Source organism: Aquarana catesbeiana, linkage group LG09, assembly GCF_042186555.1.
Source record: "Aquarana catesbeiana isolate 2022-GZ linkage group LG09, ASM4218655v1, whole genome shotgun sequence".
Classification (NCBI taxonomy): Eukaryota; Metazoa; Chordata; class Amphibia; order Anura; family Ranidae; genus Aquarana; species Aquarana catesbeiana.
The window spans coordinates 36815748-36840164 of record NC_133332.1 but is presented as its reverse complement, the minus strand read 5'-3'; the positions used below and the strand labels follow the sequence as shown (position 1 = coordinate 36840164).

Genomic DNA, 24417 nt, shown 5'->3' with positions numbered 1-24417 from the left:
ACAAAGATGTTTAGCACAATGGATACCTTACCCCCTGATCTCCTATGGTCCTTGTAGGGGCCGGTTGGATAAATAAGAGTTCCTGGTGATGATCTGAAAAAAAGCTCACAGGCTGTGAGATATGTAATTAGTCAATCAGATAGTATACAGTAAGCACAAAGCCTATGCTAGGGGGCCATGGGGTCTGTTCATAGTGATATCGACCGGGTAATGTGTTTAGATCAATATAGAGGAACCTCATAAACTGTCAGCATTTATTAGGAATAAATAGTTCATAAAAAAAATGGTTCATAAAAGCAAGAAGTTGTATATCAAGGCAAAGCAAACAGCCAGCTTTACAGTGGTAAGTAGACAGACCTGGATGGATGATACCTTTAACCCTCTCTTGGCCAAGAAGATGGGTTGTAGCGGGGGGCTGACGGGCTAATGGAATCCCCGAGAAGTAACTGGGAGCTGCACGCTAGCGAGAGAAATGTCTGGAATGCCTGTGGAGCTCGTGTCTCGATGGAATAACAGAGGGGTAATCCTGCTGCTCACACTGTGTACCCAGAAGGCAGGGAGGGATGGATGCGGGCCAATCATATGACGATGGGCAAACTACAGAGGCGCCAGCCGCCATCAAAAGGAGAGCCCACCTGTGGCACCCACTGATCCGGAAACAGCTGAGCAGCCCGTGCCCATGGGGAGCCACAAGGCAGACAGCCACGGGGGGAGAGGCTCACCACCACGATTGTCTAGTTGTGTCCATTGCAACGAGGAGTTTAAGTGCCACGCCCCTTTTTCACGTTTTTGGATTTTTGTAGCATAAACGATTTGATTTTTGAAACGGTAGAATCATTCAGAAATGGTGCGAAAAAACGTACAGTGCATGTGCGTGTTAAAATGTAATCCTTGAATTACAAGCAATGAAAAGAGCTTTCTTTTAAATACAGTTGGCGAGTGGGGGGTTTGTAAAGGTCAAAAAAATCTTTACATACCTTCCGCCGATCGACAAAAAATGTACCATTTTATGATGTTCGTGATCGTTTATGTCTAATCAAGGGGGGGGGATTCTTGAATACAATGATGGCGCTATCGCATGCATGTTCGACAGATCTTTATCAAATACGGCTATATATATAGATTTTTTTTTTTTTTCAACCTATTCTTTACCATGTATGGCCAGCCATGCATGATTACTGATGTCTGTATTCGAGGAGATGAGATGCATAGAGCAGCTTTAAGTATCTAAACTTCTGTTTATATCTCCCCCAGACCTAAATTACTCAAATGACCAGTCAGTGGCAGCAGAGCAGGCACAGAATTGCCTCCACTGAGGTCAACATGTGCCGCTGCCTACACATTGTTTATGTTTACATCTCCCTATGACTCTGACTTCACTAGGCAGAAGTGCATAGACCGTATCCTTTCACACTGTATGCATGTAAATGTTTGCACAAGTTTTTACATATGTACAGTGTAAAATTCGGTCAAAATTAGATCGTGGACGCAGATTTTTCTTATTCTGGTTTACACAGCCAAACACTATGGATCTATGCAGCTATGTTATGGGCTCATAGTGTGCAATCCTGATGTGTTCAGATCCTTATAAAACTGTATACAGTACAGATCGGAATGCAGCATATATTGTGCGTGAGCCCCTAGTATATCACTGCCACTCTGTAATGTGAACATATGTAGTATACAGTTTGATGTACTGTATGTTTTATCTTCTGTGTGTAGTACTTTACATGGGAGGAGCACAGGTTCACTAGAGGTGGCAGTTTGCGTCTTTACCGCCTAATTACAAATGTTGCAAATTCCTCTCCTCTACCGCACCATAGGGCATGTTGCCAGATTCCCATTTTACTCAATGGGCAGAGAAATGGTGAGATGGTCTTTATATATTGGATACATGATCCCAGTTCTTCCAGTAGCTCTAAACCAGGGGTGTGCAATCTTTTGACCTTCCTGGGCCACATTGGAAGAAGAGGAATGGCCTGGGGCCGCACAAAAAATACATGAACTATAAAGAGAGCTGATTAGCAGAAAAAGTTGAGCAGAACACAAGATAACGATCACTGATATAGATAATGTACCTATCTGTACTTTTTATTTTTTTTAATATATTTTTTTTTATTGTAGCACCCTCTACCAATGGGTAGGTGCTAGTAAGGGTTGTTTTACTAGGTTTGTTCAGCACAGGCAAATTTAGGCAGGCCTATGCTGCAAGCTAGGCCTGTCTGTATTGATCTTGAGGCTGGGAGTGGTTAGAGTACCAGTGGGTGTGACCACCTGGCTCCAGTTCTGAGGCACCTTCCCTGCTTCCAGGGAGAATGTTCTGGAAGAGGAGGCTGGGCCTAGAGCTGGAGTGGCAGGCAGCACATGTGGGAGCTCTGACCAATCCCTAACTGGCTTTGGCAGGGAGCGGGCCTCCTATATATGCTGAGGTTACATGCTGCTGGGGAGAAGAAGTCGACTGGGTGACATGAGGAATGGAGTGCTGGACAGCCGCAGCATCACATCCCCATCTGGGGGGGGTGGGTGTACCAATCGCAGGAGGAGGCCCCGAGGAGAGCTGTGAAGGAACATTGCCTTTACACTGTCATTGGCAATGTCTCTGTCACCACACGGTTGGTGACGGGGAACTCCTGGAGCAGAAGGGGCAGGAGAAGCTGTCGGAACGCATGGTCCGAGTGCTTCTACACGGTCACTTAGAGTCTTCATCATGCACACGGTGAAGGGTGAGGAGTCCTGGACCAGAAAAGAGACTGTGGGAATGTGTGTGTCAAACCAGTGTGGCCGGGAAACACATGGTTTGTAAGTTGGACTGGCTGGGAGCAGTAGTCCATTTCCTAGAACATAGATTTTAACCTACTAGGCCTCCGTGGGGAGGTTCTACAGGCCTCAGGCCTAGTAGCAGCGAGTCACCAGAGCCAGTAGAGGGGCTTAGTCAGAGGGAGTTCTTCATACCCATTAGAAGAGGATGTGTTATACCCTAATGTAACTACAAGTTGTGCAGAAGGAAACCAAGTGTGCAAGGAGAAGCAAGTTTGGGCAGGTGGTGAAGAGAACGAAGACCATTACTTTTACACGGTCAAAAGTGATGTTTCTGTCTCTCACACGGTGACGGATGGAGAACTCTTAGTAATAGCAGTCTGCATGGAGATTGCAGAGGGAGCAATAGTCTGCATAGAAGATGCAGATGGAGTAACAATCTGCAGGGAGCTGCAGGAGAAGATTTCTACTTGGTCAAGTATTCACATTCTATCTTCAGGCTCTAAACAGATCAAAATATACTGAAATCTATAAATATGATGGCAATGATTAATTCTATAGGCATCCCATATCCCAATCTCTATCCAGTCCAAGACTGTTCATTGTCTCTGGAAAGGATGCATGAAGTCTGGCAGTGGGGTGATTTTGCGGATTGTTTGTCAGTAGTGCTAACACCATGGCTACATTATTATAAAAGTAAAAGAGGGCAACATAAAATGAGTGCCATATTTAACATGGTTTACATTAGGGATTTGCACAGACACACAGAGGCACACCTCCAGCTCTCATTGGCCCTCTTATGACTCATCCCCCCACTCCTCCCTTCCTGGCAAACTCTCACAAGAGTGAGAGAGAGTTGTGCATGATGTCATAAGCCTAGGCTAATTACCAGAAAAACAGGAAGGGCTGTATAAGGTATTTACTGGCAGAAAAAAAATGTTTTACTATCCAAAGTTAAAACAACAAGGGCAGAAGATTTAATAGATAGAAATTTGAAAAAATGACTGAAGGTCTGCTTTAAGATGCAAAGGCAGCAGACGGGGGCGTACACATGCAGGTGACATGGCAACATTTTCCCCCGTGTCATATTCAGCAGGCGGTACCTGCCAAATGTAACCCATTCAGCTGCATTGTGGGATGGTTGCAGCACGGTGGTGCAGGGTTTTAGGGGTTAAAGGCAACAGAATGCCTCCTCACTTATGTTAAATGCCCTCTGACAAGCAATCCACCATGGATTGTCTTCAGAATGGGTAGCCAGTGTAAATGAGCCTTAAGAATGTTGGTTGATTATTCATTTATTGTATTTTTCTTTTAGGCGTTGTTGGGTTGCATACAAGACGTACAGGAGAGTCTGTGCAAAGACGTGAGGATGGAGGACTACCGGAGCCTCAGTTCTCCAGGTGAGAAAGCTGAACTTGTGAAGAAAATGCGAAATTGCGCACACACAATGCATGTTGGTACCTTTTCATCCATTACGTTTTTAGAGGTTGAGTAAATTTCCAAGCGAAGTTTACTTAGTGCATGAACTACTTTTGAAGTCACTGCAACTTTAAGTCAGGCATATATGAATGTTTATCATTGGGAAACATGGGGGACGACTTGTCATACGACTTTGATGTCCAAAGTTGCATGACAAGTCGCACAAGTGTGAATGGAGCCTTAAAGAGGAACCTCATTCTAAAATAAAGGAAAGTCAACAGCTACAAATACTGTAGCTGCTGGCTTTTACTATACATGCACTTACCAGCCTGGGGATCCAACACTGTCCTCACCTGGGCCAGTTCTTCGACAGTCTTTGGGTCCCTGGCACGGCCATCTTGACTGTCGGAAGCCAAGTGTGACTTCCTGGTTGCGAGCGAGGAGGTGGGGGGCAAGCTTTTGAGTGGGAGCGGGTACTTGCCACAAATAGATACCCGCTCCCAGAAAAAAAAAAATCCCAATACATGCAAAGGAGGTGGTTCAGCGGAACTTTTCAGGTAAAGTTTTGCTTTAACCATTTCCTAACCACCATCACTTTTCAACAGGTTTATATTTTCGTAGTTCTATATTTGCTGCAGCTGTCCGCAGCCTGTCTCTTCTCACTCATGTCTGCACGTGCACAGTAGACCCACATAAGCTTTCATTGGGTCATCTCATAAGCGGTTTCTTTGTCAGAAGAAAGCCCATAGAAGAGAAGAAGCAGCTGTGAGGTTGGCTCTGGGACTTGGGCATCTGTCCTCGTAGCCAGAGCCTTCCACTTAGCACTTCCATTGCACAGGCATGTCTAGCCAAAAGTAATCAGTGATCTAGTAATTTTTACTCCTGCCTTGCAGCAGTGGGGTCCTCTGCTTGAATCTTAACCTAGACACTATCTGCATGGAGTTTGCACGTTCTCTCTGTGCTTGTGTGGGTTTCCTTCCACTCTCCAATTACATTCTGGTAAGTTAATTGGCTCTTGTCTAAAAATGGCCCCAGTATCTGTATGTGTGCATGTGAGATAGGGACTTTAGATTTTAAACTTCTTGAGTGTAGTGACTGACGTAAACGAATCGTATGTATCAGAGGTACACCGAATGGAAATTTTGGTACCGAAAAATCCATATTCATTTAAATTCATGATATTAAGAATTTGAATATAATACAATGTATATATAAATCATAATATATATAAAATTTTATATTGTATTCAAATTTTTAATATCATGAATATGAATTTTTTGGCCATTATCAGGACCTTTTTAGTGCAAGAAAAGCTAAAGAAAAATGCATCCCTTTAAATTCCATCTGTCTTCACACTGGTCTGTTGCGCTTCCTTTATGGTGTTAAAAATCCTGCTTGCTGCATTTTTGGTCAGTAAAAAAAAAAAAATGTACCTCCCCATTGTAGGGCTGGGAAAAAATCTATTTAAATCTTGAATCGAGTTGAGAGGTCAAATCGATTCAAAATTTAAGCAAATCGATTTTTTTTAGATTTTTTTTTTTTTTTTTTTTCACCGCGCCGATCCGGAGGCGCTGCGAGCATGAGTTTTTAGGCGAGGCCGCGGCTTTGGCCTAGTCCGCGGCTACGGCGTGACGCCGCGGACTAGGCCGAAGCCGCGGCCTCGCCTAAAAACTCATGCCCGCCGGGCCTGAAGAGCTGCGGGCAAGGAGTTTTTAGGTGAGGCCGCGGCTTCGGCCTAGTCCGCGAGGCCGGACGCCGCGGACTAGGCCGAAGCCGCGGCCTCGCCTAAAAGCTCATGCCCGCAGCGCCTCGGGGCCGGCGCGGTTTCCAAAAAACAAAAACTCGATTCTAATCGTGAATCGAGTTTTTTTTTTTTAAGAGAATCGAAGATTTTTTTTTTTAAAGAAAATCTCCCAGCCCTACCCCATTGAGAATGTATCATGACCTATGAAAAACACACCATAAGCACAGTAAAATTGTGCGTGTTTTCAGCACCTCCAGGTCCTGATTGGCCGAAAGGAGAGGCATTCAAATTGGCCTGGGAGGAAGAGGTAGGAGACGCGCGGCGGATGTCATCACCCGGAGGGAAGTGCTGCCCGCGCCATAGATGGGACCGGACTTGGGGGTGGCTGTGAATGCACCACTCTTTGCCGACCCCAAAAAAACTTACCACCATGTCGCCACTAGACACATATATGGCAGCTTGGTGTTGAAACCAACTCTTCTTGTTGCCTCATATATATATATATATATATATATATATATATATATATATATATATATATATATATATATATATATATATATATATATATATATATATGTGTTACATGGTTGGCAAGAGGTTAAATATAACTGATTGTTTTTGCATAGAATTCTTTAAATGAGGGAATGCATTGGTGTACAGGTACTTAACTTTTACAATATGCAGGTCATGGGAATTCAGATTCGGAGATCGTTGTGACGATTGATGATGACGACGACGACGATGATGATGAAGACTATGCCGAACATAAACTTTTGGCTTGTAAAAAAGAAGTCAAACTTGAAGGTCAGTAGCACAAGGCGAAGATCCGGGACTTACATGTAGAACATATAAATGCTTTGTGAAGCTTGCAGCAATCAGTGAGCTGCTTGTGCTGTAAGATACAGAAATCTAATTGGGTGCTGGCTAGAAACTTCCCACGTGATCTTTTCAGAGGGACCATTGTCATGTTTATCTTCTAAATAAGCTTTAAATTGTATTTTTCAGTTTTGGATGGAGTGAGAAAAGGTTTAAACCTCTGTCAGGTTTTTACTGATATCCAGGCTCCATTGTCCTGTTGACAGCTCTATTACCAGACTGGAAGTGAGGGGAAATCAACATCAGGGACACAGAAATCAAAAATCTGACAGGGGTTCCAGCCTTCCCTACTCTACTTTAAAAAAACAAAACACATTTTTATTTTTGTCTGTGGAGTTGTTTCTGTCACTTCCTGTCTGGTAATTCTTTGTCAGCAGGACAGGAAATAGGAGGGGGAAAAACGCTCTTATTCCTGAATAAGTTGCAAAAACCGGATGATTTTGAATCCTTTTTCACCCTATCCAAAACCTAGAAAAAAAAGCTTTGTTTGACTTAAAGCAGAACTTTACCCATAACAACTTGATAAAGTATATATTAAGGAAGAAACATACATTCCACATTAATAATTGTTATCCAAATTGGTGTGTACTGTAAATTGCCTTCAGCATTGCTCCTGTTTCTTCTTGCCGGAGGCTGCTATTTTGCTGAAGCCCCGAGCCCCTGAGCAACAGTAAATCATAAAGTGGAACTAAACCAATCAATTTAAAGAGGAGTTCCACCCCTGAAGCAAAAAAATTAAACATACTGTAGCTGCTGACGTTTTAATATTAGGACACTTGCCTGTCCTAGAATCCAGCGATGTCGGCACCCAGCCGATGTATCCATCGGGTGTTGCCGCTGCCATTCGTGGTAAGGGAAATCAGCAGTGAAGCCTTACTGCAAATACGTGAAAGGTTCCAAATGTGGCACCGGAGAAGGGGGGGGGGGGGGGGGGCTTTTGGCAGATAAGCGGGGCTTCCACTTTTGGGTGGAACTCCACTTTAATGGTTTAAAAGAAAAAAAGTTACCTTCCTGAAATGCTGGCATTACTAATTGTCACATTTGCTTGTGTCCTCAACCAAACTGTCAAATGACCGGTGTCATAACTGATCACATGTGCAGCACCATGGCGGTTGCAGATCAAACAGAAGCAGCTTCCTTGTCTCTAAAGGGTAGGGAGGTTTAATTCTGCTTTAAAGTGGTAGTAAACTCTGTACTATCACTTGTACCTAGAGGTAAACCTATAATAAGGCTTGCCTGTAGGTACTGTGAAGATCTCCTAAACTTGCACAGTTTAGGAGATATTCAGAGTGCATGCAGCCGATGACCTCATGCGATCTGAAGGTCTGGAAACGCATGCGGGTGAGTGATGTTATAGCAGCTCCGGCCAGTTGCATAGATTGAGCTCGTGAACCTGGAAGACAGACAGGGGTGTGGGGGGGCTTGTCAGCCCTCTCAGCTGTGACTTTACATCGCTGGGGGGGTTCATCCCAAGGTGAGTGTTTCATAATGTGCTAGTATGCAGTTGCCTTGCAGGTGTTTTTTTTTTTTTTTTTTTTTTTAAATCAGCGGTTTACAACCACTTCAGAGCTGTCAGAAGGTCAGCTTCTATAAACTCGGCAATGCCTAAAAGTGGAAAGTAACTGAGCATGTGCAGAGTCGGGTGAGACAGTGTATTATTGGATCTTAAACAGTATAGGTTCTTATTTGTAATGTTTAACATACCGCAGAAGGGGCCAGCCTGACGTGATCTAGCAGGACTTAATTTTCTGACTAAAGTTCTACTTTAAAATTTTGAAAATCATAGATTCTTTCAGTGTGATGAAAATATTTCATGTTTTAGTTGTCTCTCTTTTCAGGTGATAAATGGACACAAAGCCAAAACCACAAAAATACGGTAACCAACTCCAGTGTTCCACGTGCGGTCCCAAATACTGTAACCAGCGCCAAAGCTCCACGTGTGGTCCCGCAGACTAGATCCAACAGCGCTGAGCCAGATGGTATGAACCATTAACTGTTTTACATAATCGGCTTCTGATGTATGAATTGGTTGTGTCTGCAGTTTACATATAATTGTATCTATCTGTATCCTAAATTCCTCCACAAATCAGTTAAAGGTCCAACAGAATATTTGTCCGGTACATATTTCTGTCCAATTCTGAATCTACAGTACAGTATACTTCCGGTCCCCACCACCCACCCATTGCATGTCTCTTCTGTTAAAAAAAAGACCCTCCCTATTCGCAATTATTAGTTTTTTGCCTTTTTAGTTTTGCTTTAAGGCCGCTGTGGCCTGATTTTCTCTCCTTTAGCATGTGCGCTGAATGTGAGAAAATCAGTCGGTTCCACCATCCATGCTAACAGCATCGAGGGATCTCCACTGACGGCTATAGTATTTTAAGCACTTGCAGCTGCCTGAACACAGTGGTGCTTCTGAACAGTGACTGCATCTGATAGGCTGCACTCATTGTTTGGCCGATAACTTTCCACCCAGCGCACTCGATTTTTAAATCTACTTTGTCGAACCAGATGGTGCTTGCGCCCTGTAGAAGTGATTGGGTGGCTGCACTCAATCACTTCTACAAGAAAGCCCATCGCCAGTTGAACCTTGGTGGGGCACTTACAAACCCCGCCCTCTGCTTTACTCTTTTGTGTTTATGCAATAAAAAAAATTCATGGCACAAATCTCCAGAATGGCTTTTTCATCCCTGTGCACAGAATCTTATGGCTAATAGCCTGGTCAGCTGAAGCTGCTTGCAAACGTGTGTGTGTGTGTGTGTGTGTATATATATATATATATATATATATATATATATATATATATATATATATATATATATATATATATATATATATATATATGTGTGTGTTTGTATATATATTATACACTTTGAAGAGGAAAGTCTGTTTTTGGTGAGGCAGTTTACAAATTCATCAAAGGGGTGACATAGAGATGGGCTCGGGCGTGTTTGGGATCCCACCTGCCTGATCATCCTTGGAAGCCGACACTGCACACTACTAATCACAGGCACTGAGACATTTCCTTATCTGTGCAGCTGTGGACCGCAAAATGTCTCAGTGCCTGCGATTTGCAGTGTCGGCTTCCTGGTGGGATCCTGAACACGCCTGAGCCCATTCCTAGTGTCACAGGAGAAAAAGTACTACTTTTCACAATGGAAGATTTCTGAATCCCCTTCCTAGAGGGATTCTACCTTCTCAACAAAAAAAAAAGTCGCTGTCCTCCCACTTCATCTTCAAAGTCAAAACGCAATGCTTAAGATCAGAGACCCCCCTCGGTGAGATTTGTAGGCTCATTTGAGGCTGTCCCTTCGCTTAATTCCATTCAAGTCCTCTTTAGCGCAGCATCTTTTTGAACTGGAATCGTCTTTCTCCTTCTCTCAACCTCACTGTAGCCAAGCAGGGAACTCCCTAGCTTGGTTGATTTCCAATCCAGCCTTGACAATAGGGGAAGTAATTTAGTGGAGTGATAAAAATGACTCAGAATCACTGAACTCCATTTCTTGAGGCTCACCCAATCGGGGAACAATCAGACAATGCCATCACTGTGGGCTATATCCATAGAAGTAAATCTGATCATCTCGTGGGTAGAGAAACAATGTCCGCCCCCCTCTACTGTTCACATTCCGGGAGTGGGCACTTGGAAAGCAGATAACATTAGTCACCACCACCTGGACCAAGGGGAATGGTCCCTTCATCTGAACATCATCAATTTCATATGTCAGAAATGTGATGTGGACATCCTGGCCTCCAAGTAGAACAAGAAGTTACCCCTGTTAGTAGCCAGGACAAAGGATCCTCTAGCACTGGCTTCAGATGTTCTGATAATTTCCTAGACCTTGTTCCAGTTCATGCACATCTTTCCTCCAGTGTGAATTCCACCTTGACTGCTCTGGAATATAGAGCAAGAGAAGAGTGTGCACTGCAGCCTTGAGCTTAGCATTTGGCTCACGGTTGCAGCATGACCCTGTTCACTTAAAGTGGTTGTTAACCCACTTCTATTACATGCTCCCATCCTCTCTGCACCATTATATTAAGTTTTCCTGTGCCTGTGTTCTTAAAAAAAAAACCAAAAAACTGCCCGGTTGTACCTATATGAGCGCCGCTCATGTGATTCCTCTCGTCTGTTCTGTCTCTGGCTCACAGCTGCAGTGGGCGGAGCTGATCCCTCCCGCTGACGTCAGCCGGGGAGGAGGGGGAGAGACAGAGCGCTGAGCCACCGACAATTAGCTGAGCGGCGGGAGCGGAGCTCATACATGTACAATCATGCAGTTTTTTTTTTACAGAACACAGGCACAGGGACAATTGTTATAATGGTGCAGAGAGGATGGGAGCATGTAATAGAAGATATGAGAGCAGTTAGAGCAGCAGGAGTGGGGGGGGGGGGGGGCACATTGTACGAGCACTGCAGAGACTGGCAGAGAGGGGAGAGGAGGACACAGGAGACAGATAGCAGGCTGCAGGCCTCGTGCATATAAACGATGAGAGGCTGACAAAATTCAATAGCAAAAGACTAGGACAGTGATGCCAAACCTTGGCACCCCAGATGTTTTGGAACTACATTTCCCATGTTGCTCATCCACTCGGCAGTGTAGTTGAGCATCATAGCAAATGTAGTTCCAAAACATCTGGGGAGCCAAGGTTCGCCATCACTGGACTAGGGCAATTTTTGCCCTGCCAAGTGAGCCGCAGTTGGCACGTAAAACCAATCATAGAAGTGAATGGCATTCGATTGTGTTCGTATGTACGGTACACCAATACTTTTGGTGCATCAGAGTAATCAATCGTGTATGATGTATTCCCTGATTGTGGAAATTCTGCATTCAAGAAATACGTCATATGCACGTGTTTGTGTATTATCATAGTCCTGATATGCAGTGCTAATCAGATACAGTTCGGTCCATATATGTTTGGACACAGGCACAATTTTCATACTTTTGGCTCTGTATGCCACCAGAATAAAATTAAAATGAAACAATCCAAATGAGTTTGAAGTGCAGACTTTCAGCTTTAATTCAAGGGGTTGAACATAAATATCATGTACAAATTTTAGGAACTGTAACTATTTTTATACACAGTCCCCCCATTTTTAGGGACTCAACTGTAATTGGACAAATGAATATAATCATTCATAAAATGTAAACTTTTTTAATATTTTGTTGAGAATCCTTTACTGTCAGTGACTGCCTGAAGTCTGGAACCCATGGACAGACTGGGTTTCCTCCTGATACTTTGTGAGGCTCTAACTGCAGCTGTCTTCAGTTGTTCTTTGTGGGTCTTTCTGCCTTTAGTTTTACCTTCAGCAAGTGAAATGCTCAATTGGGTTGAGATCAGGTGATTGACTCGGCCATTGCAGAATATTCCACTTTTTTTTTCCTTCAAAAGCTCCTGGGTTGCTTTTGCAGTGTGTTTTGGATCATTGTCCATCTGTACTGTGAAGTGCTGTCCAATCAACTTTGCTGCATTTGGCTGAAAGTATACCTAAACGCTGCAGAATTCATCCGGCTGCTTCTGTCTTCTGTCACATCATCAATGACCCAGTGCCACTGAAAGCCATGCATGCCCATGCCACCACACTGCCTCCACCATGTTTTACAGGTGACGTTGTGTGCTTTGGATCATGAGCTGTTCCAAGCCTTCTTAAACCCTTACATTTTGGATGTACGTACCCTCAAATTAAACCTGAGTGTGCACTTTCAGCTCCTATCCATTATATAACTATAGCTTGAATATGTTTTGGTAAATACCTAAAAAAAAAAAAAAATGTGCCTATGTCCAAATATATATAGACCTAACTGTATATCTAATAGCATTCACAAGCAAATAAAATGAACACTAGTGACAGGTGATGTCTGATGACGAAACGCATTAGGCGGGCCCTGACGTTTGATGCAAGCAAGCTACTACTATGTTTACATGACCTCTTTATAATTTGAGGGTCCACCTGGTTCTGGTAAGGAGACTTGCTGGAAATAGTTGTGTTGTGTGCACTTCTTATTGCACTGAAGCTGGTGTGGGGCTTTCATCTACCCTTCCAATATTCATCATATGTACTCTACCTATCACTTTAGTGTTCATTTTATTTGATATATCTGATTAGCTCTGCATATCAGGATTTCTTAATTTTTATATTTGTAGTCCAACACCTTTTTTGCTGGCTGCTATTCTAGTGTGTGTGTGTGTGTGTGTGTGTGTGTGTGTGTGTGTGGGGGGGGGGGGGGGGGGGGAGTGGGGGTTGTGTTTTTTTTTTTTTTTTTTTTATTATTTCTGGTAGCATGCAAGATCTATGGTTTTATAGACGTGTATTTACGCCTGTTCACCAAAGCATTGACATATATTGAAGTACAAACTCGCTGCAGCCATTCACTTTTATGGCTCTGCATGTGCCACCTGTGGCTTCCTGGGTGGGTATAAATGATGGCATTTTACACTTTTGCATTAACCTCTGCCTGTTCATGTGTACGAGGCCTAAAGAGAGAAAAATGTGGTACTATTCCATTTGGCTATACAGTGAGGGGGAAAAAAAGTATTTGATCCCCTGCTGATTTTGTACGTTTGCCCACTGAGAAAGAAATGATCAGCCTATAATTCTAAAGGTTGGTTTATTTTAGCAGCGAGAGACAGAATAACAAAAATATCCAGAAAAACGCATTTCCAAAAAGTTAAATTGATTTGCGTTTTAATGAGTGAAATGATTATTTAATCCCCTATTAATCAGCAAGATTTCTGGGTCCCAGGTGTCTTCTATACAGGTAACAAGCTGAGATTAGGAGCACTCTCATAAAGGGAGTGCACCTAATCTGTGTTTTACCTGTTTAAAAGACACCTGTCCACAGAAGCCATCAATCAATCGGATTCCAATCTCTCCACCATGGCCAAGACCAAAGAGCTGACCAAGGATGTCAGGGACAAGATTGTAGACCTACACAAGGCTGGAATGGGCTACATGACCATCGCCAAGCAGCTTGGTGAAAGGATGACAACAGTTGGTGTGATTATTCGCAAATGGAAGAAACACAAAATGTCTGTCAGTCTCCCTCTGTCTGGGGTTCCATGCAAGATCTCACCTCGTGGAGTTTTAGGCTGGGTTCACACCTATGCGAATTGGATGTGGGTTTTCCCCGCATCCAATTCGCATAGCAGGAGAATGTGGCCGGCTCTCCATGGAGCCGGTTCACAAATCTCCAGGGCGGCTGCAGCGCTCGCTGAACAGAAACGCTGTGCGTCCTTGGCTCAGTTTCAGAGCTGAATTCAGGCAAAGGTTCTGCCCTGATTAGTCCCTGAAACGGAGAACAGGGATGCACAGCGTTGCTGTGCGATCCATGGCTTATTTAGCTATGAGCCAAACCTTAATGATCATGAGAATGGTGAGGAATATGCCCCAAACTACATGGGAAAATCTTGTCAATGAAATTCTGCAGCGCCCGCAAGGTCTCCCTGCTCAAGAAAACACATGTACAGGCCCGTCTGAAGTTTGCTAATGAACATCTGAATGATTCAGAGGAGAACTAGGTAAAAGTTTTGTGGTCAGATGAGACCAAAATCAAGCTCTTTGGCATCAACTCAACTCGCTGTGTTTGGAGGAGTAGGAATGACCCCAAGAACATCATCCCCACCGTCAAACATGGAGGTGGAAACATTATGCTTTGGGGGGGGGGGTGGGGTTTCTGCTAAGGGGACAGGACAACTTCTCCGCATCAAAGGGACAATGGACAGGGCCATGTACCAATCTTGGGTGAGAACCTCCTTACCTCAGCCAGGACATTAAAAAAGGGTCATGGATGGGTATTCCAGCATGACAATGACCCAAAACACAAGGCCAAGGCAACAAAGGAGTGACTAAAGAAGAAGCACATTAAGGTCCTTGAGTGGCCTAGCCAGTCTCCAGACCTTAATCCCATAGAAAATATGTGGAGGGAGCTAAAGGTTCGAGTTACCAAACGTCAGGCTCAAAACCTTAATGATTTAGAGAAGATCTGCAAAGAGAAGTGGGAGAAAATCCCTCCTGAGATGTGTGCAAACCTGGTGGCCAACTACAAGAAACGTCTGACCTCTGTGATTGCCAACAAGGGTTTTGCCCCCAAGTACTAAGTCATGTTTTGCAAAGGGGTCAAATACTTATTTCACTCATTAAAATGCAAATCATTGTATAACTTTTTTTTTTTTGATACCTTTGTTGTTCTGTTTCACTGTTAAAATAAATCTACCATTAAAGTTATAGACTGATCACTTTTTTGTCAGTGGGCAAATGTACAAAATCAGCAGGGGATCAAATACTTTTTTTTCCACCTCACTGTAACCAATGGAGAAAGTAGAAAAAAAGGTAACAGAGAACCACTATATAAATTAAAATTTTATCACCTCTACTCAGTGGTTGAATTACCCATTTATAAGATTTCTTTTTCTGTTTTTTTACAGACTGGTTCATTGAAGATGTCATCACCCCAGTACAAACTGGCTGCGGTCCTTCTGGAGAGTCCAAAGTAAACGTCTGGTGTGTAAAGAGGGTCATGGTCAACCAGACTACCGATGATGCAAACAGTGGCACGGCATCTCCCCACCAGACTGATCACAAGGAAACCAAACCTTCCCTGCAGAAGAAATCTGATAATCAGGTGGTAGAGTCCTCTACCACCGATGACAAAAAACCTGTTATGGAAATGGTGAAGCAGCCTACAGGTCAGGGAACCCCGGTCAACGTTTCAGGGGACCGCCCAGCCGCCATCAAGCCGGAGTTGTATGTTTGTGCTGATTGCGGTGAATGTTTTCGGGAACAAAATGACCTGGATGAGCACATTGTGCATCACAATGAGGAGAAGCTGAAGGTGTGCACTGTGTGCGGACATTTTTTTAACTCTGAGTCCGCCCTGGAAAATCATATGAAATTACACAATGTTGAAGCTTCCTGGGAGTGCTCTGAATGCGGAAAATCATTTGGCACCAAGTCTCGCTTGGACCGTCATAAAAACATCCACGTGAAAGACCAGCCCATTCCTTGTCCGCAGTGCGACAAATTATTCAGAAAGCGGGAAAACTACGAGATGCATCTTCGCATGCACGCTGGGGAGGTCCTGTACCCCTGTACGGAATGCGAGAAATTGTTTACCATAAAAGCCACCTGCGACCGGCACATCAGGAGCCACAGCATGGTGAGGCCCCACGTGTGCCGGCAGTGCGGCAAGTGCTTCCTATACAACGGCTGCCTAATTCGCCACCTCCGCACTCACACCGGGGAACGCCCCTTTCCCTGCCCTGAGTGCGGCAAATGCTTTCGGCAAACATCAGCTCTCACCCGCCATCTGAAAACGCACTCTGGGGAAAAACCCTTCGATTGCCCTGAATGTGGCAAATGTTTCGCCAATGAATTTGATGTTGTTCGACATAGAGAAACACACCGCAACGAAGGAGAGATCGTACAGTGTGTGGCAGAGAATGATGACCTACCAACGTACATTATCCTGTGACGAATCAGGGACTTTCTGTGTAGCAGGTTGTAAATCAGTGGTCCCCAATCATTTGCTTGTGACCCCATGTGATCCTCGGCTACTTTTGACGTTGTTTTCTATTGTCTCTTAGCAGAGGTTCAGTTGTCTGTATTTACCTGATAATGAGATGTGCAAATAGGCTCATTGCACGTTAGGCGAAACATGTCTAAAAATTTCTGGGTGACTCACTGTTTATCACCACAGCTTTTGAACACTTCTTGCCGTGTCAGTGTGTCCCCGCTGGGCAGTCTGGTTCTCCTGCCCCCCTCACCCATAAGTGTTGGATAGCAGTGTGACACGGAGCTGTGCCTTAAGACACCGCAGACCGGAAAGGTGAGTAATAATCATGGGGTCGCTTTGAAAAACAACTCCCTTTTTTTTAAAGCTTTTAAATCACAGAAATTCCAATACAGTTCCAATATTTTTATTGTCAAAAAAAATAACAATTGGCTCATTCACAACATACTCTTTTTGTCCCCCCCCCCAGAAATAATAATTAATGGAGCTCTTTGACACCAAATGCAGCTTCTAATCATATTCGCTGAATGGGATCTTTTTACACTGGACTTAAAAACACATTAAGAGTGCAAAAACACCACAAGGTGTGTTAAATGCTTTCCTATGCTGTGGATAGGTTTTTACGGCTTATGGGGCTTTTATTGTTCTAGCAAACGCACTTGCAAATGTTCAAACATTTAGGAGCTGGGTGTGGGTAATCCTTCTGAGGTTGTCGTAGCTAGAAGGCCCTGAAACTTGACTCAGGGCCCGTTCACATCCCTGCCGGAAGTCTAGGTGGGTTTGACTTTCATCTCTAATAAATGTATACTTGGAGTTCTTTTGAAGTGCAGTATGATTTTCTTTTCTCAGAAGCATTCTCTGATGGGGTATCAATGCCTGTAATTTTAAACACATGGACCTTGAAGATTCACCTGCAGAGAATGTTTGCTAAATGTCAGATTTGTTGCTTAAGACCCCTTTCACACAGGTGGACCGATCAGTTCCGCCTGTCAGATTTTCAGGCAAACCCGATCGGGCCATTCATTGCCCTCTATGGAGCGGCGGATGTCAATGGACATGTGTCCATTTACGCTGCCTGCTTTCACTCTGGTCAGATCTGCTGAAAACAGATGGATAGGAACCTGTTCACCGTCAGTTTAAAAAAATAAATAAATAAAGGTTGCTGTGTTAGGCTCTCATCAAGAGTGCCGTCTGTGCCTGCCCTTTTCACTCCCTCATCCAATCAAAGACGCCATTCTACAGCTTCTATGAATGAAACGGGGTCTATGAATAGAGGTGGTGGACCTTTTCAATCATCCATTTGTCCTCCGTTCATAGATCGTATTTCTTTCATAGAAGCTGTAGTATGACTTCTATGAATGGAGGAAGGGTTTGGAAAGGGTAAGACAGTCTGCACTCTTAATGAGAGCCTGACACAGCTAACTTAATGTTTTTAACCCCTTCCACACGAGAAGATTAGGGGGGCATCAGAGGGTGAAGATCTACTAAACCAGAAGACAGCAGCACAAGGAACACATCACACTGATGGGAAGTAATATCCCTTGTGCTTATATTTATTTCAAAGTTCTTGGTCCTGAACGTAGGCTTTAAGGCCCCTTTCACATGGGGCAGACTCTGCTTTTGCTCAGCGGGGGATCTGGATGCTGATCCTGCGCTGAGCAAAGCGGGAGGATGACCAGTCCGTGTCCGCTCTGCTTATGCAGAGTAGACACTGACAGCCTGCTCTGTGGGTGGTTGGGTGTAAATGGACCTGCTGTCCATTTCACCCAGACGGAGGGGAATGGATTCCCTTTCGTTTTTTCTTTTTGATCAGGTTGGAGTTTGGCGGGTGTAAACTGATACAAGTCTGTTAACCTCTGAACCTCCATAGAGGTGGATGGAGGGTCCAATCGGGTCTGTCTGAAAAGAGGCGAACCCGATCAGACCAGTGGTGTGAAAGGGGCCCACTTATTTTCCCAGGCTGCAAAAGAAGAGCTAGAACTGGAAGTGCAGTTATCATTTACATCGGAAAAGATATAATTAATAATGAGCCATAATAAATGTTGAGGAATCGAACAGGATTTTAAATAGAAACTTCTGCAGGCTTATAACTGGAACATTTATGTGATAAATATGAAAAATACACAAATATTACAACCAGTGAGAAATGGAAAAAAAAGTCATTTGTTGGTTGCTGGCCATTAAGAGAAAATTCTGACCATAATATAGTGAAAAATTCCAACCTTTTGAGTGTAGTGAAAAATCACTATCATTTAAGATTACATTTTATCGATTTTAAAAAATGCTAGTGTAAGTACACAAATTCGCTTTCTGACATGCCCTGTACCTCAATTCTTACACCCTGGCATGGGAGGGGCCATCAAGTCTTGGTGTCATTGCTTGGAGTTTGCTCAGAAGGAAAACTCTCAAGGGTCATGACCTCATCAGCATGCTCAGGTTCCTTCATTGTCCAATCAACAGACAAGGGACAAATTCAGACTTTTTTTTTTTTTTTTTTCTTTCTTTTTTTTTTATCCATAGAGGTGTCTGGATTGCATCCTTTGGCAGATAAAATGGTTTCCATATATGCTTACCAAAGTTTAAAGCTGAAATCTAAAAACCTGTGATCTCTGCTGTGTGTTTGCCAGCATGCTGGATAATGTGTACAATTGAGTTTCCCCGGCATTGTCTACATACAGCTGAAACATGCATCCTGTGCATTGATGATGATTTGAATGAAGGTTATTGATGATTTTACCCAAATAGGAACGCACTCTCTATAAAGAGGGTTCATATATGGAAATGTTTTTAAAGTAGGTTTTCTGAGTGCCTTTTACCCTATTTACTGTGGTTAGGAGAACCTGTCTAGTCATTACACAAATCAAAATGGTGGTTCCCCTACATTAGTAGAGGTAGAATACTTGCCTCTCCAGTGACCTGTGCCTCATACATCTCTTCAGTTCCAGTACAGCGGCCTCTGTCCGTTTCTTCATTATTCCACACTTTAAAGCGGATCTTCACTGCATCTGAACACCACAAACACTATTTAATTCATTTTTAGTATTCAAAGCAAACTCCCCTATCCATTCATGTCTATATGCTTTATTTTGTTGAAAAATCTCTTTTTGACAAATACCCCCTAGAATTTCTGGCCGTGTCCATCTTGAGTAAGGGCAAATGATTAATGTAGCATTTACTTCCTGGAGTTCAACCGCCCTTAGCTTAGACATGCATGCAGGAGGGTGGGTTGATTTACTAAAATTGAAGAGTGCAAAAAACGGGTGCAGCACTTCATGGTAGCCAAACAGCTTCTAACTTCAGCTTGTTCAATTGGGCTTAGACCAAAAAAAAAACTGGAAGCTAATTGGTTACCATGTACAGCTGCACCTGATTTTGAACTCTCCAGTTTTAGTAAATCAACAGCACTGTGAGCTGAGAAAACCCCTCTCCTCCTAAAGACTCCTGGGATGTATGACCTCATTTGCCTAGGCAAGAAACCATGAAGTATCTAAAAAAAAATGTTAAAAAAAAAAGTTTACAAGTAAATATGATATACTTTCGTATCTATTTATTTGCTAGCAGCATAAGGATTAAAAAAAATAAATATTGGGATAGTGAAGTTCCACTTTAGATTGTGTTGGATGTCCCCTGCCTCCTGCTGTGGTTCAGTCCTATGACCCTTTTTGTTGCTGCTAGGTCCTGTAGTAATGTAGGGGTCAAAGGAAGGAACTACAGCATGTGGCAGGGGATTCACCCATCTGACACTCCCAGAAGTGTCAAATGACTGAGATCGTGACCAAGGCTGCAATACTGGAACTGAGTAGAGCTACAAGACACGGGTCACCAGATTAGTAAATACAATACATCTTCTATTGCAATGGAATTGCATTTTGATCTGTTTAGAGACCAGACAGGGTCTCTTTAAACACAATTTGGCAAATCTGATAGTGATTCACAAGTTACCCAGAGTTGGGGACCTCTGATGTAAATTATTGACTGAAAATGACAAAGCTTTTTTTGTAAAAGGTTTTAAATATTTTGAATTAAAATAGTAACAGAGTAGTTTTTATGAATTTCTTTGCTTTTTAAAGGGCTAGTATTAAATGATGTGACGAGAGATATGTAAGTGTAGCTAATGAAAGATTGATTTTATATACATGTGTATTTGTATATACATTTCACTTTGCTTGTTGCCCCCTGGGACTGTATAGAACAAGCTGTGTCTATGGAATGCTAGTCCTGCTTAGTGCATAGTGATAACAAAGTAGCATTCTGTAAATACTGACAGGGAATCCCTTAACAAGCAGCAGGTAGGCATTCTCCCCAGAAACAGTGGATACCTCAGGAGTCTGTACAGGCATATGGAGCAAGGCAAGTAATAAATACTTATTTACCTTCTGTATTTTACTGTCTGAATTTATTTTCTCCAATAGATCAGAATCTGTTGTGTGTTGTTTGTTTTTTTTTTTTTTTTTTTAAATATCCTATTCAATTGTGTTGTTAGAATGTGTTGTCATTAACAAATCTACTTTTAGTCATAAATGCCAGTGTTAAGAGTTACCTCTTTCCTTTGAAACAGTTATGCCGCATACACACGAGCGGACTTTCCGGCGGACCAATCGTGTGTGGGCTCCAGCAGACTTTTTTTCCCAAAAGTCCGACGGACCTAAAGATAAAACATGTTTCAAATCTTTCCGACGGACTCGAGTCCGATCGAAAAATCCGCTCATCTGTATGCTAGTCCGACGAACTAAAACTGACGCTAGGGCAGCTATTGGCTACTGGCTATCAACTTCCTTATTTTAGTCCGGTCGTATGTCTTCACGAAAGAATCCATCGGACTTTGGTGTGATCGTGTGTAGGCAAGTCTGTTCATTAGGAAAGTCCGCCGGATAGACCGTCGGACCAGTCCGGTCGAAAAGTCCGCTCGTGTGTACGCGGCATTAGCCTAATGCCTGCATTGGCGTTGGACCAATAAGCTGCTGAGCAGAGTTTCCCCTCCTCCTCTGGCTGACATGTCTCTCTGTCGCTCAATACAGGGTCTGTTTTAAGCATACCCTAGATTATGCAATTTCCACCACGGGTGGAAAGAAAAGAAAATTGCTCAATTTCTCATCAACAAAGTCAGTCTCCCACAGTGCTATTGGGTTCTGCCGGCGGGGAGTCTTCCCCACCATCAGAATACAATGATCACTGCTGGCGTTTATAGTCTGACACATTTCAGTCTACAGAACATTAACCCCTTGGTGCCAGCGCCTCCTGGCCCTTTAAGGGGTTTAGGATGCCGAAAGGCAAGGCGGGATTTATGATCATATGACTGCCGTGATTGGCGGTCACATGATTGAAAGCTCCCAATGGCACTGGTAACTGTGTGCTCTCGGCACAGCTGTATTCACACCAATTCATGCAAATATGTGGCCTCTCTGTGCCAAGGCCCACCCGCCGAGAGGCCACATATTTGTGTGCGGCCAGCACTAATGGGTTCTTTGGGTACATCCTAACCCAAACAATAACATCCCATATAATCTAACATGTTAATGTAATTTCAACACTTGTTTTCAATCTTTTAAAATCTTAGCTTTTGTTAAAATTATGCCTGGTGATCCTGCCATGAAGTTCCATGTTCAGGCACTTCCTGTTTTGGGATGACAACTGTATTTCTGTATTATCACACTGTCACCTGCACCCCTAGTGGAGCCTACAAGCAGCCGTGCTGAGACACATTGCGCAGTCATGCTAGGTAGGGTGAGAGTTCTATGACAGGTGTATAAGTCCAAGATAGATTTGGTAAGAACAGCAAAGGTCATGGATTTTCTCTGTACCTCAAAGGACAAGACAAATTTGTCTAAAAAAAAAGTAAAAGTATCAACCTTTTATTATAACAATATCTTAAAAGACAACATTAAAAAAACCTACAAATTGAAGATAAAATAGAAATCGATATACAATGCTCCCCCTCTTGCTGCAACATGGTTCCCATATGGTGTAACATGCGTTTCATAGTATTAAGAGACTTTCAATAAGAAGATACGAGGGGACATATATGCGGCAATAACCAGTTCTTCAGAACCAATAGGAGCATTTAAAGGAGCAGAAATGGTTCACAACATGCATACAGGTGTTTAGATGGTCACAAAACTACATCAAGTAATTTAGCAAAAACGCAACAAAAGAAAATTACAATTTTGGGAATAGCCTGTAAGGGCTTAATCAAATCTAGAGAATGGCCACCAAGGCAAGGGGTTCAGATGCCAGGGACATTATTAGTTGATAATCCAAGATAGTCTTATTAATCTAGGTAAAAGATCACTGGGTAAAGCCTGTGCATTTCAGGGACTCACAACAATCCCTTCCTCAGGGTGTGTGCTGGCAGTGATCGTAGGAAATACCAGACAAAAGATGACCATAGAGACACTAGATTGTCAGTTTGGTACCTGTACTATTGTCATTCTAATCCTTTTCTGTTCTTATTGTCCAGTATTTCCTATGATCACTGCCAGTACACACCCTGATGAAGGGGAGTTGTAAGCCCTGAAATGTGTTGGCTTTACCTACTGCTTTTCTTAAGCTCGATTCATCTATACTGGAATATGTATAGACTTGGGGTTCTCTTATCCATTACACTTTCTATCAATCATTCTGTGTGGTCAAGAAGTTTATGGATTGGCAGTATACCGAATACCATGGCCTCATATTTTCCAGCTCCTCTGAGCCCATCGCCATTCTGCAGTTCATTGAGAGCAACTCAGCAGTCTACAGAATAGCCCAGAGTATGATTTGTGGAGCTGCATATGTATGTGCAGGTAACAGCGCCCTAGACATGAGCGATGTTAATTTGCCAGGTTACCTTTTAAAATGTATGTGAACCCTTCTGTTGCAGGAAACCTTTATCTCGTTAGAATAGATTTTGCAAGTGGACAATGTTGGTAAAATTCAAAGAAATTGTAAATACCCTTTTTTTGGAGGGTACTTTTACACACAATCATGTGACCGCTATTCTGCTCTGCATACATGAGCTCCGAGGGGTGGAGGGGGAGATTGTGGTGATCAATAGCTTCTGCCAATGTCACTTATCATACATATATCTGCACATACGTAATATGCCAGATAAACGTGTTGGAGGGATATTATGACAACTTGGTTCTCTCTGCTATTTGCAGGTACTCTTTAGACAGAACCCGCTGCCATCCATTTGAAGGTGTCAGCAGTGCACTTGTCCATGTCCACCATGTCCATAATTTCAGGAGTTCCGAGGGTGGCTGACAGTAAGGCAAGACATAGATGGTTCAATTTTCTTTCTTGCAACCATGGGTTGCAGGAAAGAAAAGCACTCAGTCATCACCTGACAATACACCAGGGGCCAAGTTGGCTGCACACCCTGAAATAAGTATTACCAAAAAAGATTGTAGAAGTTCCCCATGGGGTTTTTAAGCAGCAAGCATCGAAAAAAGATTTTGTAAAAATTGTTTTTATTTAGAAAAATACTCCGAGACTACAAAGATTTAAAATATGAGCTCCGGTTACACATAAAGTTAAGTATATAGGGTACATATACTGGTTGTGCTGAAAATCTATCACATAATCACACAATAAGTTGCAAGGAGTGTACATATTATACTACCCCAGGCAATATCATTAATGATTGTAGTAATGCTTGCCAATAATAAAGAAGGCCCCGAGACCCCAATGCATTTCGACGTTTACAAGGTCATTGTCTTCCTCAGGGCGTCCTTTAGGCTCTGTAAAGGCATCAAGGTAAAAATGATCATATATTCCTTGTATGTCATTAAATGTAGATATTCCATAGTAACTGGATATTTACCCTTGGTACCGTATATACTCTTAACCGGAGTTAAGTAACTGGATATTTACCGCTTTCCCTGCCTGCGCCCCAAAGGGGAAACAAGACCAACCCGTGGGGCTTACGAACGATCACAGATGTGTAGCTCTCCTCCACACTTGGCAGGTAAAGAGCAGGACACCTATAGATTCATCATAATGGAAGAAAGGGGTTTCTTAATGTCAAACCTTTGGGGCGCAGGCAGGGACAGCGGTACAACGGAGTCCAGCGTCAGAAGAGGGGGACTTCTCTGATTTCTTCAGTTTTTTAAGATAACTCCGGTTAAGAGTATATACGGT

The 24417-nt window shown here is 43.1% G+C and overlaps 1 protein-coding gene across 1 annotated transcript in view; it reads left to right on the top strand.

Moving 5' to 3' along the window:
- LOC141107514 (uncharacterized) overlaps positions 1–20676 on the top strand; it is a 31780-nt gene extending 11104 nt beyond the window's left edge. Inside the window, exons 2-5 of the mRNA XM_073598292.1 lie at positions 4073–4157; positions 6608–6727; positions 8638–8778; positions 15215–20676. Coding sequence (XP_073454393.1) covers positions 4127–4157; positions 6608–6727; positions 8638–8778; positions 15215–16260 — 1338 coding nt within the window. The 5' untranslated portion in view covers positions 4073–4126 and the 3' untranslated portion in view covers positions 16261–20676. The remainder of the gene's footprint in view (positions 1–4072; positions 4158–6607; positions 6728–8637; positions 8779–15214) is intronic.
- The last annotated feature ends 3741 nt before the right edge of the window (positions 20677–24417 follow it).